Source organism: Myotis davidii, unplaced genomic scaffold (assembly GCF_000327345.1).
Source record: "Myotis davidii unplaced genomic scaffold, ASM32734v1 scaffold270, whole genome shotgun sequence".
NCBI lineage: Eukaryota > Metazoa > Chordata > Mammalia > Chiroptera > Vespertilionidae > Myotis > Myotis davidii.
Window position 1 is genome coordinate 201,337 of NW_006282181.1, and position 14,031 is coordinate 215,367.

The window sequence follows — 14,031 nt, forward strand, 5'->3', positions numbered from 1 at the left end:
AAAAATATATATAAATAAATAAACAGGAAATCTAATGAACAAAATAAACTTGTGAATAAAATAGAATCATAGGCATGGAAGGATGGAACAAACTGCCAAACCTCAGAGGGAAGGGAGGAGGAGGTGGTCGGAAGTGATTACCCAAAGATCTCATTTATGGACACACAGTTGGGTTGTGAAGGCCTGAGATGCAGTAGGTACTGGGTGGAGGGGGACATGGGGGTGAAAAGGGGGAACACCTCTAATACTATCAACAATAAAGATTAAGAAAAGAAAGAAAATATAATTTCTGACTTGGGAGGAAGTCCATGATATAGGAAATGTAAAAAGTAGATTGTAGAATTAAGTATATAGAGTATCTGATAACCAGGAAATGGTTTCAATTTTTTTCATTTTCTTGAAGGCATTTTAATCCCTTGGAAAATGTGATGTGACCTTTAAAAATAAAAGCCATGATGTTGAACATTTGCATGTGCTTATCTTCCATCAGCATATCTTCTTTGGTGAAGTGTCTGTTCATGTACTTCGTTCTTTTTCTACTTGAATTTGTATTTTTTACTTAGTTTTAACAGTTTTATGTATTCCCGATACCAGTTCTTTATCAGATATGTGGTTTATAAATATTTTCTCTAACTCTGTAACTTGTCTTTTTATATTTTCAACATGGTGTTTTGTCAAAAAATTTAAATTGATGAGGTCAAATTTACCAAATTTTTCTTTAATGGATTATTCTATTAACATGAAATAGAAGAACTCTTTGTCTAACTCTAGTTATAGTTTTACATTTTACATTTAAGGTCATGATCTATTTTGAGTTAATTTTGGTATAAGGTGTGAGTTTTATTGAGATTCCTTCTTTTTTTAACCTAGGGATGTTCGATTTTTCCATCATCATTTGTTCAAAGGCTATCTTCCTCCATTGAATTGCTTTTGCACCATTCTCAACCAACATATTTGTGTTAAATGCTTTTTTTGCCTTAATTGATATGATCATTTAAGATTTCTCTTCTTGCCCTATTAGTGTATCTTGGTGGTTGAGCATTGGTCCACCAACCAGTTGGTCATGGTTTAAGTCCTGGCTAGGACACAGGCCTGGGTTCCAGGCTCAATCCCCAGTAGGGGGCATGCAGGAGGCAACATCATTGATGTTTCTATCTCTCTCTCTCTCTCTCTCTCCTTTCCTCTCTCTAAAATCAAGAAAAATATATTTTAAAAAATATTTTTTTCCTTAGCTTGATAGTATAGTGAATCACATTGATTGTTTTTCAAATATTGAACCAGCCTTACATATGTGGAATAAATACCACTCAGTATATATATTTTTATATATATTTTTGGATTTAGTTTCTAGTATTTTGTTTGAGGACTGTTGTATCTAAAATAATGAGAGATATATTTCTGTAGTTTTGTTTTCTAACTTTTTTATTCTATCTCTGGTTTTGATATCCAGATAATACTGGTTTCATAAAATGATCTGGAACTATTCTTTTCTCTTCTGTTTTATAGAAGAAATTGTTTAAAATCGGTGTTAATTCATTAAAGTTTGACAGATTTCTCCAATGAAACCTCTAAGCCTGGATATTAATTTTGGAAGCTTTTAAATTACAAATCAATTTATATATTGGTTCTAGGGCTATTTAGGTTATCTGTTTCATCTTTGATGTATTTTAGTAGTATGTAGTTTTTAAGGAATAGATCTGTTTCTTCTACATTATCAAATTTATGAGTGTAAATTTGTTTGCGTTATTCCCTTTTTGTCCTTTTAATATCTGTAGGGATATTTCCATTTTACCTCTGATATTGGTGGTTTGTACCTTTCTTATATCAATTTTATTGATCTTTTCCCAAAGAAATAAGTTTGTTTTATTGACTAGTCTCTATTGTTTTTATTTTCAATTTTATTCACATCTACTCATCATTATTTCTTTTCTTTTTGCTATGTTGGGGTCATTTTTCTCTTTTTTTTCTAGTTGTTTGAGGTATGAACTTTGATTATTGATTTATTTCTTTTTTCTAATGTAAACATTTAATACTATAAATATTCTTCTCAATACTGCATTAGCTGTGTACATATTTAGTTTTGTATTTTATTTTTAAAAAGTATGTTTTTATTGATTTCAAAAAGAGGAAGGGAGAGGCAGAGAAAGAGAGAGAAACATCAATGATGAGAATCATCAAATTGGCTGCCTCCTGCACATCCCCTACTGGAGATTGATCCCACAACTCGGGCATGTGCCCTAACTGGGAATGGAAACATGTCCTCCTGGTTTATGGGTCGATTCTCAACCACTGAGCCACACTGGCTGGACTAATTATGCTGTATTTTCATTTTCATTCAATTCTATGTATAGTTAACCCTTGAACAATCTAGGTTTGAACTTCATGGGTCCACTTATATACAGATTTTTAAAAATAAAAACTGTAAATGTATTTTCTCTTCTTTATGATTTTCTTAATAACATTTTCTTTTCTCTAGCTTACTTTATTGTAAGAATACAGTATATAATACATATACAAAATATGTGTTAATTGACTATGTTATTGGTTAGGCTTCGGATCAGCAGTAGGCTATTAGTAGTTAAGTTTTGGGGAGTCAAAACTCACACATGGATGTTCCACTCGAAACTAATATAAAATAATATTAACTATCAACTATAATTGAAAAAGAACAAAGTTATTTACAGATTTTTAACTGCATGAGATGTTGGTGTCCCTAACCCCCAAAGTTGTTCAAGGGTTAACTGTACTTTCAAAATTTCTTTTATGAATTCCTCTTTGACCCATAGATTATTTAGAATTGTGTTGTTTAATTTCCAAGTGTTTGGAGATTTTTCTTGCTTGATTTCTAGTTTGATTCCATTATGGTTGGAGAACATACTCTGTATGATTTATTTTCTTTTATATTTGTTGAGTTTTGTTTTATGAATGAGGATATGGTCTTTCTTAGTGAATATTCCATATGCATCTGAAAGTTGTGTTTTATGCTGTTGGGAAAAGTGAACTATAAATGATAATTAGATATTGTTGCTTTATTGTATTTTTAGATCTGCTTTTTAAATTTTCTTTCTTTATCTTTTGTCTTCAGAAATTAAATATTGTGTGTACTATTCTATTTGGGATTTGCTCAGTTCCTTGAATAGTTTATATCTTTTGCCAAATTTGTGAAGTTTTAAACCTTTATTTTTCAGATAACATTTTCAATTCCATACTCTGTTTTCCTCTCTAATGTATCATCCTCAAATGTTATGAATGTCACCTCTTTTATTACTGTCCACCAGAGTCCTTGAGATTTATTTTCACTTTTTGTACCTATTTCCTCTCTACTGCTCTATAAATTCTGTTGATCTAGCTTCAAGCTCACTGATTCTATTCTCTGTCATCTCCCTAGTGTAAAACACTTCATGTGAGCTTTTTCAGTTATTTTTTAGTTCTATAATTTCCATTTGGTTACATTTCATAACTTTTATTTCTTTGATGAGATTCTTCATTTGTTTCCAGAGGATTTATAATTGCTGTTAGAGCATTTTTTGATGGTTGCTCTAAAATTCTTTTTAGATAATTCCAACATCTGATACCTCTCAATGTTGGCATCAGTAGATTGTCTTTTCTCTTGTGAGTTGAGATTTTCCTGGCTCTTGATATGACAGGTAACTTTCAATTCTATTACGGACATTTTGTCTGTTATGTTGGGAGAATCTGGGTCCTATTTAAATCTTTTTTTTTTTTCCTCAGGCAGTCCTTTTGTTGAGGTGTAGTGCAAGGGTTGGGTGCGTTTGCATGTTCAGCTTCCCATCATACCCTGCTCATACCATCCCAGCAAAAGTGGATCACTGACTCAGAGTGCCTCCATGCAGATGAATGGTAGATGTTTAGCTCCACCTCTGTCTGCCCTGCTGACTACTTTCCCATGTAAGAGGGGCTTTGTGTGCCATACCACTTTATTGCCTCTAAGTGGGAATATAAGCTTAGCTCCCAGCTCAGCCCCCAGGTGCTCAGAATAAGGGAAAGTGGATAACTAACTCATACTGCTTAGTTGTTGCAGGGTAGAGGCAGAATTTCAGCTTCCTACTGAGTCTTACCTACACAAGAGGAGGAGGGAAGCAGAATGTCAACTACTCTGCCTCATATTGCTTTATTCAGTTTCATTGATGCTGGGTTGATATGGAAGCTTAGCTCTCTACTGGACCTCACTGACACAGGCTCTGGGAGAAGGGGGATAGAGTGCTAACTAGCCCTGCCTCATTGAGTCTTGGTTTTTCTAGTGGGTGTGGAGGTTAAGCTTTCCAGTGAGCCTTACTGACATCAAGGGTGGTAGGAATTCGAGTCCTTACTAGCCCATAATTTCATTATCTCTTTCTGTCTCAATGATGCCTGGTAGATATAGAGGTTAGATCCCCACTGGGTCCCACTGACACTGAAGACAAAGGTTGAAGACTAACAGTACTTAATGCTGTCTCACTCTACCTTATTGAGCCTTGGTTGCTGCTGGATGGGGATTTTGTCACTGTACTGAGATGACAGTAGCCTGGTAGGAAAATTGAACATTGCCTGCCTCTGCGGGGCATGGAATTGGTAATTATCTCTCCAACCTACCCTGCTGACACTTTCCCAAGCAGAGAAATCAGAACATAGTCTGGTTCCACTCATCAGAGGATCAAAGATCGGCTACCTACTCAGCCTTTTTTATATCATCTGGTAAGGGAATGGAAATGTTGCTTGGTTCTCTGCCTAGTGAAGGATGGAAGACCAGGTGCCTACTCAGTTTTGAAGATACTGTTTAGACCTGGAATGGATCACCTTGAGTGAGTCCTATCTCTTTGGCTACACCGATGCAGAATGGATGTATCATGCTGAGCTGAGGTGGAAGAACTTTAGCCATTTTTAATGAGATTTAGTAGATTTTTGGAATAAATATGCATTTACTGTATTTCCTTAGGATAATTTCCATACACTTTGGTTTTTCTTTATATATTTTATTGATTTTTTTCACAGAGAGGAAGGGAGAGGGATAGAGAGTTAGAAACATCGATGAGGGAGAAACATAGATCAGCTGCCTCCTGCATGCCTCCTACTGAGGATGTGCCCGCAACCAAGGTACATGCCCTTGACCGGAATCGAACCTGGGACCCTTCAGTCCACAGGCCGACGCTCTATCCACTGAGCCAAACCGGTTAGGGCAATTTCCATACACTTTGAATAGTTGTTTTTAAAATAATCTTTACCAGTTATGGTTTTTTGGGGGGAGCAGGCCTGAGAAATTTCTCATGTACTATTTTCTTCACTAAGTCCTCTATGTTATCCATTTAAGATCATTCTTTTTAAAAGTATGATCATACTGCACTCTTTTTTTTTAGTCTGATCATAACTCCTGTGATGACATATCATCAGCTGGACAAGCTGATAAATAAATGGAACCTTGAATTAGAGGATCAAGAGAAGCACTCTCTTCATCAGACCACCCAGGTCAATGCTTGGGACCATACATTGATTGAGAATGGTGAAAAGGTTAGAAGCTATTCTCATTGATCTACCTGCATTAGACAAGTATTTTCAGATGAACACAGGAGAAAAGACCTGTGTTTAGTGGTTCATTTTCTATTCCAATATGTTATCAACTTAAAAACATTTTTCTTAGATAATAAGTGCCCTGAATTAGGAACACTTTCATATTTGAAGCGTATAAATAAAATTAATACTGCTTTAAAATTACAATATAAATTCAAATACTTACATTATCGTATTCTTATTTTCCTTTATAGATTACTGTTTCACATGGAGAAGTGGAAAAAGTGAAATTGGATAGAAAAAGGTAGAATCTTACATTCCCTAGGTTGACAGGTTAAAGATCTATCTTTTTAGTGTTTTATCCTAATTGTAGTTAATTACAACGTATTTTGTCACTCCCAAATTCCTTTCACCAGCCCTTCTGTGACTAATTTTTTTTCCAGGCTAGAAAATGAATCAGATTTTCTCCTGTTGCAGCAGAAGGAAATAGAAGATCCCTGGATCCCTTTAGAGGAGTCTTTGAAGGACCAGAGTAGTTCTGTTTATCAGAAGTATGAAGACGAGGAGCATGAGAGGATGTAAGTAACTGAGTAAAGATAAGGAATGGGGCAGGACTCAGCTACTTAAAAAGAGAAAAATAATTGAAAGGTCAGGAATAAAAATTGGTAGGACAACTTCTTGTGGTTGCCATTTATCAGTTTACTTGACTATTTTGTTGTTGTTGTTATTGACTGTTTAGGATTCTTGAGAATAAATTAATCATTCTGACAATTTTGTTTTACAGCATTTTATAGACTTACTCATTTCAAGCTTGGTGCGTGCTCTCCCTCCTGGTAGCATGCCTGTGTCTTTTCCTTCCCTCTCCTCTTCCTGCACAGGCATGCATCTCCTAAACGCTAAAGGACCCCCCAGGAGACTTGCAATCAGGGGAGCAATGGGCAGCAGCAGCTTGTGCTGGGCTAACCCCCTGAACCTATCTCCAAGGCCCCCTTTTCTCTGACTTTCCAGTGAGCCAAAGCCCTGCCTAGGCTCTCTCCTGTTGCTTCTTCTATCCTAAGCCCTTCCTTGTTTCACTGTCCCCAACTTTAATAAACATATTCTCAAAATTTAAAAATTTCAAGCTTATATATGATCACTGTAAAGTTTTTATATTTGTCAACTTTGTTCTTAAATTTTATGGCTGTGTTGTCATAGTATTGTAGGATATTTATGGTCTGCTATTTATATTGACTTCCTTTTTTACTTTTTAATTGAATTTATTGGGGTGATGTTGGTTAATAAAATGATATAAGTTTCAGGTGTATAATTCCATAATAAATCATCTGTATATTATATTGTCTGTGCACCCCCTCCTTTCATCACCATTTATTCCCCACCCCTTTTCTGCCCCCACCCCCTTTCCTCTGGTTATCTATATTGACTCTTAAAACTAATGTTCATGCAATTACTTCAGTGATAAAGTATTTGCTATTTTAAAGGCAATTTGTTAAACTGGGGGCAAACTGCATAACTTTAAAAATTGAATGGTTTTGTCAATGTCTTGGGCTGAATATATTTTATTTGTCTTGGGCTGGATATATTTCATTTGTGTGCAGTGCAGGCTATGCCTTTGATTGGTATATTTCCAATGTTCCCACAGTAACTTATCCCTCTAGAACTGAGAGAAAATTAAGCCAAATTATATAGTGTTCTTAGGAGAATTTGTATGAATGCTCTATGTAAACTAGATTGAGATTAAACTGGACTTATTTTATCAATGGCTTATTAGTGAGGTAAGACTAAGTTATTTTTAAGAGTTTTGAAATTAATATTTTTGTAGGTTCGTTAAATGTGCAGCTAATCTGTATGGACCCTTATTCTGTTTCTGCTTTTGTATTTCAGTTTTTGTGAATCTTTTGTTGGCGTGTGATTCTACCCATTCTGTCATTTTTCCTTTGAAACATATAGAGTTATATTTTTGGCCAAGAGATCCTAACTATAGTTTGAAGAAATAATTGAAACATTAGTGTTTTTTTTCCAATTGCTTTTATGTAGTTAGATTTATAATTTAATAGAGTCTGTACTAGAATCTTCAACAATCTAGGCAACCAATTACCTATAAGTACTTTGGGACAGAAAGACAGTACATAGTTATCAATAAATCTAATTGATTTTTTTAATCTTTATAAACATTAAGGTTGAAAAGCCCTCAGGTCACTTTCATTCTCATAAACATGTTGACTAAGTTGTGTGTGTGTGTGTGTGTGTGTGTGTGTGTAAATAGTTTGGATGGAAATCTTAAAAATAGTCAACTAATTAATTTTTTGTGAACTTAGCAAATTTATCTTCCTTTGATTATTGTATTATTTCTCAAAACATCTTTTGTTGGATGATGGAGCATCCTATATAATAAAAGGGTAATATGCAAATGGACCCTAAAGGCAGAACTACCAGGAACCGACTGGTTGCTAATGAGATGCACTGACCACCAGGGGCAGATGCTCAATGCAGGAGCTGCTGCCCCCTGGTGGCCAGTGCACTTCCACATGGGGAGCTCCACTCAGCCACAAGCCAGGCTGATGCCTGTGAGTACAACTTCAGTGGTGGGAGCCTCTCCCATCTTGGTGGCAGTGCTAAGATGTCTGATTGCAGCTTAGGCCCGCTCCTCATGCTGTCATTCAGACGTCCCTCAAGGGCTCCTGGGCTGCCAGAGGGATGTCTGACTGCCAGCTTAAGCCAGATCCCCCGGGGAGTGGGCCTAAGCTGGCAGGTTGACATCCCCTAAGGGGTCCCCAACTGCGAGAGGGCACAGGCTAGGCTGAGGGACCACGCCGCCCCCCACCACCCAGTGCATGAATTTTCATGCACCAGGCCTCTAGTATTTATATAAGGTTTTACTTTGAAAATTTATGTATTCAAAGTCATTGAAGTCATGTCTGCACTTACTGAATACTACTAAACACTGAATAACTCTTAATATGTCCTATGGGTTTATTTTGTCACCCAAAAGAATTCCTTTGTTTCAGGGCTCTTTTGCTTCAGAACATTAGCAAGAGGGTGAATATGTGACTGTAAAAATGGCAAGGTGGGTAAAAGCCTTCACCTATGGAGTCTTTTTAGAATACTAGAGACTGGTGCACGAGATTTGTGCACTCAGGAGGTGGGGGGTCCTTCAACCCCGTCTGTGTCCTCTTGCAGTCCAGGAGCCCTCAGGGGATGTCCGACCAACTGAGGGAGCGGGCTTAGGCTGGCAGTTGTATATCCTTAGGGCTGCCGTGGAGGTGGGAGGGGCTCTCGCCACTGCTGCTGTGCTCGCCACCCGTGAGCCCAGCTTCTGACTGAACGGCGCTCTCCCTGTGCGAGTACACTGACCACCAGAGAGCAGCTCCTGCATTGAATGTCTGCCCCCTGGTGGTCAGTGCTCATCATAGCGACTGGTAGTTCTGCCGTTTGGTCGATTTGCATATTAGCCTTTTATTATATAGGATGGCAATAATAAGGTCATGAATACTGCATTCATAAAAATGCGCCATTAGTCATAACTGAGACCCACTGAGAAGGTAGGGAAAATGGGGCAAATCCAGTTGGCAGTATCATTGTTGTATGTTAGTAGTGATACATAAGTGGAGAAAATATTTGTTGCTTGTTAATCCCTTTACTTTACTTACTTTTTTAGTTACAAATTAGCAGAAAATATAGATGTTCAGTTGAAACAAATGGCACAGGATCTCAAGAACATTATTGAACACCTGAATATATTTGAAAAACCTGCTGACACTATTGACCTGGTATGTTAACTGCTTTATCTACTTAGACAACCAAGATTTAGTATGACATTAGCATTCTATGCTTCCTTTAACTAGTCACCTTCTCCTGTCCTCTCTAGTTCTCCATATCTGCCTCTAGAGATATGAAGCTCTTGGTTATAGTTAATGGGACAGGAAATATTTAAGGGCAGATAAGGTTGAGAGTTCTTTGTGATTAACCCAGGAGAGTAAAAAAATGACTTACCTCCCTAAATTTTCAGGGTTTTCTTCCTGTTCTTCACATAACTAAATCTGTCCCTGTACTTATTTTCCTGTTCACTTACTCATTAGCTAATTCATTCTTTCTTTTATATATTTATCTACATATTCATATAAACGTGAGACTAGATGTTTGAATCTGTTAAATCTATCCAAGTAATCTTATAATTAGGTTATATCTTAAAAGTTTGATAAGTAAACTATGTGAAACTTAAAATATGTTTTTTCCATAGAAACTTTGTTAAATATGGTCATTAGGTTTCCACCAGTCTCTACTTAACTCATAATATAAATGCATTATAGCCTGGAAAAATACAGTCAAAGCTCCATTTAAATAGTTGAGAAGTTTTGAATTAATTTGGCAGTAAAAAATGATTATTTCCCCTTTATCTATAATCTACATAAAGAGTTTATTTCCTCTACCTTTCTCTGTTGTCTTAGCAGCTAAATGGAGCCCTTCTTTTAACTCGATGCCACCCCATGGCAGTAATGGTAAGAGGAATCACCCATTGTGAGAGCTCCCATTGTACTTTCTATCAGTTGATTATAATTAGAGTGAAGCCAGGATTTGGGTAAATGAGGATGAATGACATAATACATGTGTAGTAATTATTTCTTTAGTAAGCTCTTTGTCCAATTATATACAGACACTTCTTTATCTACAAACATATTACTAGCTTTTTTAATTATGAAGAGATAGCATGGTGTATTGAAAAAGCACAAGAATTTCATTTAAGTCACTTAATCTCTCTGGGTCTTAGGTCTTTTGCAAAATGTCAAGGGTGGACAAAATAATCTTATAATAAAAATTATGCCATTCTTTACTTTAGTTGAATCTAAAGTTGAACAATGGCAAATAAAAATTAGTCTGGTATTATCCATACTACCATCTCCCTGAGTCCATGCAGATCATCAAGAGTTGACATAACATAGGTTTTCTTTTTAATGAAATATTAGATCACTATTGTGATTCCAAAATTCAGAATTGTTCTGCTGTAATAGAATTTTAATACACAGATAAGTATATGCAGATTTAGGCATGAAATAGAGCTGATACATAGTCTCTGTGTTAAATTAATGTGTTCTAATAGATTAAGTAAAAGGAAACTGCAATCCTACCGTTATCCTTTTTCTCTACTTAGCCTTGGATTAGTTTAGTTTAGTTTAGTTTAGTTTAGTTTAGTAGTGGGGAGTAAATGGTTTGAGTCTTTTGTTTTTCCTAGCCATGGAGATTGAGATATTTACAATGAGAGAATTAAAGGATAATTGCTGCTTGATAACAGGACAAAAGAAGTGAAAAATTAGCAATAATTCATTTCTTTTCTCAGATAGCATAAATTTTTAGACAGTAAGCAGAGAACACATTTGTTGAACAATAATATTTTGTAAATAATTTATTCTGACCAGCTCAACCTATGGGCCATACACTAGGGTAGAAAAATAGCAACTTAAATCACAGTGATGAGATTTACCTCTTGATTTTGACTTTTCTTAGGGGGAGATGGGAGAGACCTCCTAATAGCTAAAATTTTTATTAAGCAAGTCCATATTATAGTGTATGATATTCGGTCACATTCACTTACAAAAACTCATTGCTCCTACTACAAATTATATTTGTTTGTTATACTAGAATACTCTAATTTGCTGTTGTCATTACATATACTGGTCTTTTAAGTGTGGAAACATTTTCATTTCCTCCTATTTTTAATATTATCCTGGACATTGCTAGAAAATTCATCAAAAGTATTCTAAATTTTTTTATTTTTTTAATATATTTTTATTGATTTCAGAGTGGAAGGGAGAGGGAGAGAGGTAGAAACGTCAATGATTAGAGAGAATCACTGACTGGCTGCTTCCTGCACGCCCCACACTGGGGACTGAGCCCGCAACCCGGGCATGTGCCCTTTGCTGGAATTGAACCTGGGAGACCCTTCAGTCTGCAGGCCGACGCTCTATCCATTGAGCAAAACCAGCTGGGGCTAAAATTTTTTAAATGTTTAGTATTTTTATTACAAAGTTAATATACATACTTGTTTAATGTATTAAGCTTAGAAAATATGGAAATCTGTAAAGAAAATTAAATCACCTGTATTACCAGTACTCTGCTAATATATTGGTTTATTTCTTTCAAGTCTTTTTACTATGCTGATTAAAAAAATACTTTTGTTTTGAACAGCTTTGGAAACATACCTATATAAAATTTTGTATTCTGCCTTCATTTAATATTCTTTCATGGTGTTTTCCCAAAATTATAACCATTCTTTGAAAACATTTTTTTTATTATTTTATAGTTGTTTCAGGTGTATAGTATAGTGGCCATCCAATTATATAATTTACGCAGTGATCCCCCTGATAATTCTAGTACCCATGTGGCACCATACATAGTTATTACAATATTATTGACTGTATTCCTTATGCTGTACTTTATACTCTGGTGACTATTTTGTAACTTCTTATTCCCTTCACCTTTTATCCATACCCCCACCCTCCTTCCATCTGACAACACTCAGTTTGTTCACTGTAGCTATGAGTCTATTTCTGTTTTGGAAAACATGTTTTTTAAAAAAGTTTTAATATATTTTTTATTGATTTCAGAGAGAGGAAAGGAGTGGGAGAGAGAGATAGAAACATCAATGATGACACTCATCAATCAGCTCCCTCTTACATGTCCCCTCCCGGGGACCAAGCCCACAGCCTGGGCATGCGCCCTGAAGGGGAATTGGACTGTGATCTCCTGGTTCATGGGTCGACACTCAGTCACTGACCCTCACAGGCCAGGAGGAACAATTGGTTTTAATGACTCTATAATTTTAATCAGAGGTAACTTTATCATAATATAATCTTTTTTACTGATAGAGATACTGTTTCCAGTTTTTTGTCATTACAAAATTGCCCTGGATAGATTCCTAGAAGTAGAACATACTGAGTTAAAAAGTATGAATATTTTAGCCCATCCAGTGTGACTCAGTGGTCGAGCATCAGCCCATGAACCAGAAAGTCATGATTTGATTCCAGGCAGTGCACATGACCCAGTTGCAGGTTCAATCCCTGGTAGGGGGCATGCAGGAGGTAACCAACTGATGTTTCACATCAATGTTGATGTTTCTATCTCTCTATCCCTCTCCCTTCCTCTCTCTAAAATCAATAAGAAAATATATTTTTTTAAAAGTATGAATATTTTAAGATGATATATATTATAAAATTTTACATTTTGAAGGGCTGGATCAAATTATATTTCTATTGGTTGTATATGAATGTACCTGTTTTCCCCACACACACTTGACAATTGAATATTACATTTATTTAAAATTGCTGATTTAGAAATCATGCCATTTGTGATAACATATGCTAAATGAAATAAGTCAGACAGAGAAAGACAGACACTGTATGATCTTGCTTATATGTAGAATTTAAAAACAAAACAAGCCAAGCTAATACAGAGAACAGATTGGTTGTCAGAGGCGGGGAAGGGCAAAATGGGTGAAGGGGTATACAAAAGTAACAAACTTCTAGTTATAAAATAATTAAGTTATGGTTATGTAATATACAGCATAATGACTATATTAATACTACTATATTTCATATTTGAAAATTGCTAAGATTGTAGAACTTATACAAAAAAACTTTTGTGTAACTATGTATGGTGACAGATGTTAACTAGACTTATTGTGGTGATTATTTCACAATATATACAGATATAGAATATGTTGCATACCTGAATCTCATACAATGTTATATCTGAGTTATACCTCAATAAAAATGCTGATATGGATGAATAAAGGCAATATTTTAAATTTTTAAATGAATTTCTTATCTTCTGAAATGTCTCTTAATGTTCTTTACTTATGTTTGTACTGTAGTAGTAAGTTTCTTATTGAATTCTAAGAATCAATCAGATTTGTGATATTTGCAAAGTAATTAGATTAATATATAGATGTAATGAACATTACAAATATGAAATAGCAAAAGAAGCTGTTAATGTTTAATCATTCTCAGTCCATTTCTTATCAGAAGAAATTAAAGTCACTTTCTAGTTTCAAAATTTTGTTTACTTTTTGTTTACCATATCAGAAATTATAATCTAAATATCTTGTGTTTGTTTTTAGCTCAAACAGATCAGCAGAATTCTGAATGCTCATATGAACTCTCTAGAGTGGATTAGTCAGAATCCAGGTGGGAGTTTATTTGATTTCCAAGCTATGTGTATTGCAAATAGAAAATGTGATACAAGTTAGGTTTTGTGTACCATAAACTTACTCAAATAACAATTCACTTATAAGGGTATTGCTTAACTCATGGTATGTCTACATTAGTTCTAAAGAACTATAATTGCTTATTTTTATAAAATGAAACAATGATAAGGTAGGAACTAATGAAATAGGGGATGTATAGAAATGTGGTGGGAGAGAGAGGGATAGAAGTAGGACTTCTCTGCGTATACTTTTTAATACAGTTTTGACATTTGGGCTATATAAAAGTTTAAATGCTCAAACATTATAATTAAGCAAAAAATAATGGGAAG

General features: G+C 35.2%; 1 protein-coding gene across 1 annotated transcript in view; it reads left to right on the top strand.

Moving 5' to 3' along the window:
• NUP62CL (nucleoporin 62kDa C-terminal like) overlaps positions 1-13,684 on the top strand; it is a 39,765-nt gene extending 26,081 nt beyond the window's left edge. Inside the window, exons 6-9 of the mRNA XM_015566235.1 lie at positions 5,355-5,505; positions 5,760-5,809; positions 5,949-6,083; positions 13,616-13,684. Of these exons, the coding sequence (XP_015421721.1) occupies positions 5,355-5,505; positions 5,760-5,809; positions 5,949-6,083; positions 13,616-13,640 (361 nt within the window). The 3' untranslated portion in view covers positions 13,641-13,684. The remainder of the gene's footprint in view (positions 1-5,354; positions 5,506-5,759; positions 5,810-5,948; positions 6,084-13,615) is intronic.
• Positions 13,685-14,031: the final 347 nt, after the last annotated feature.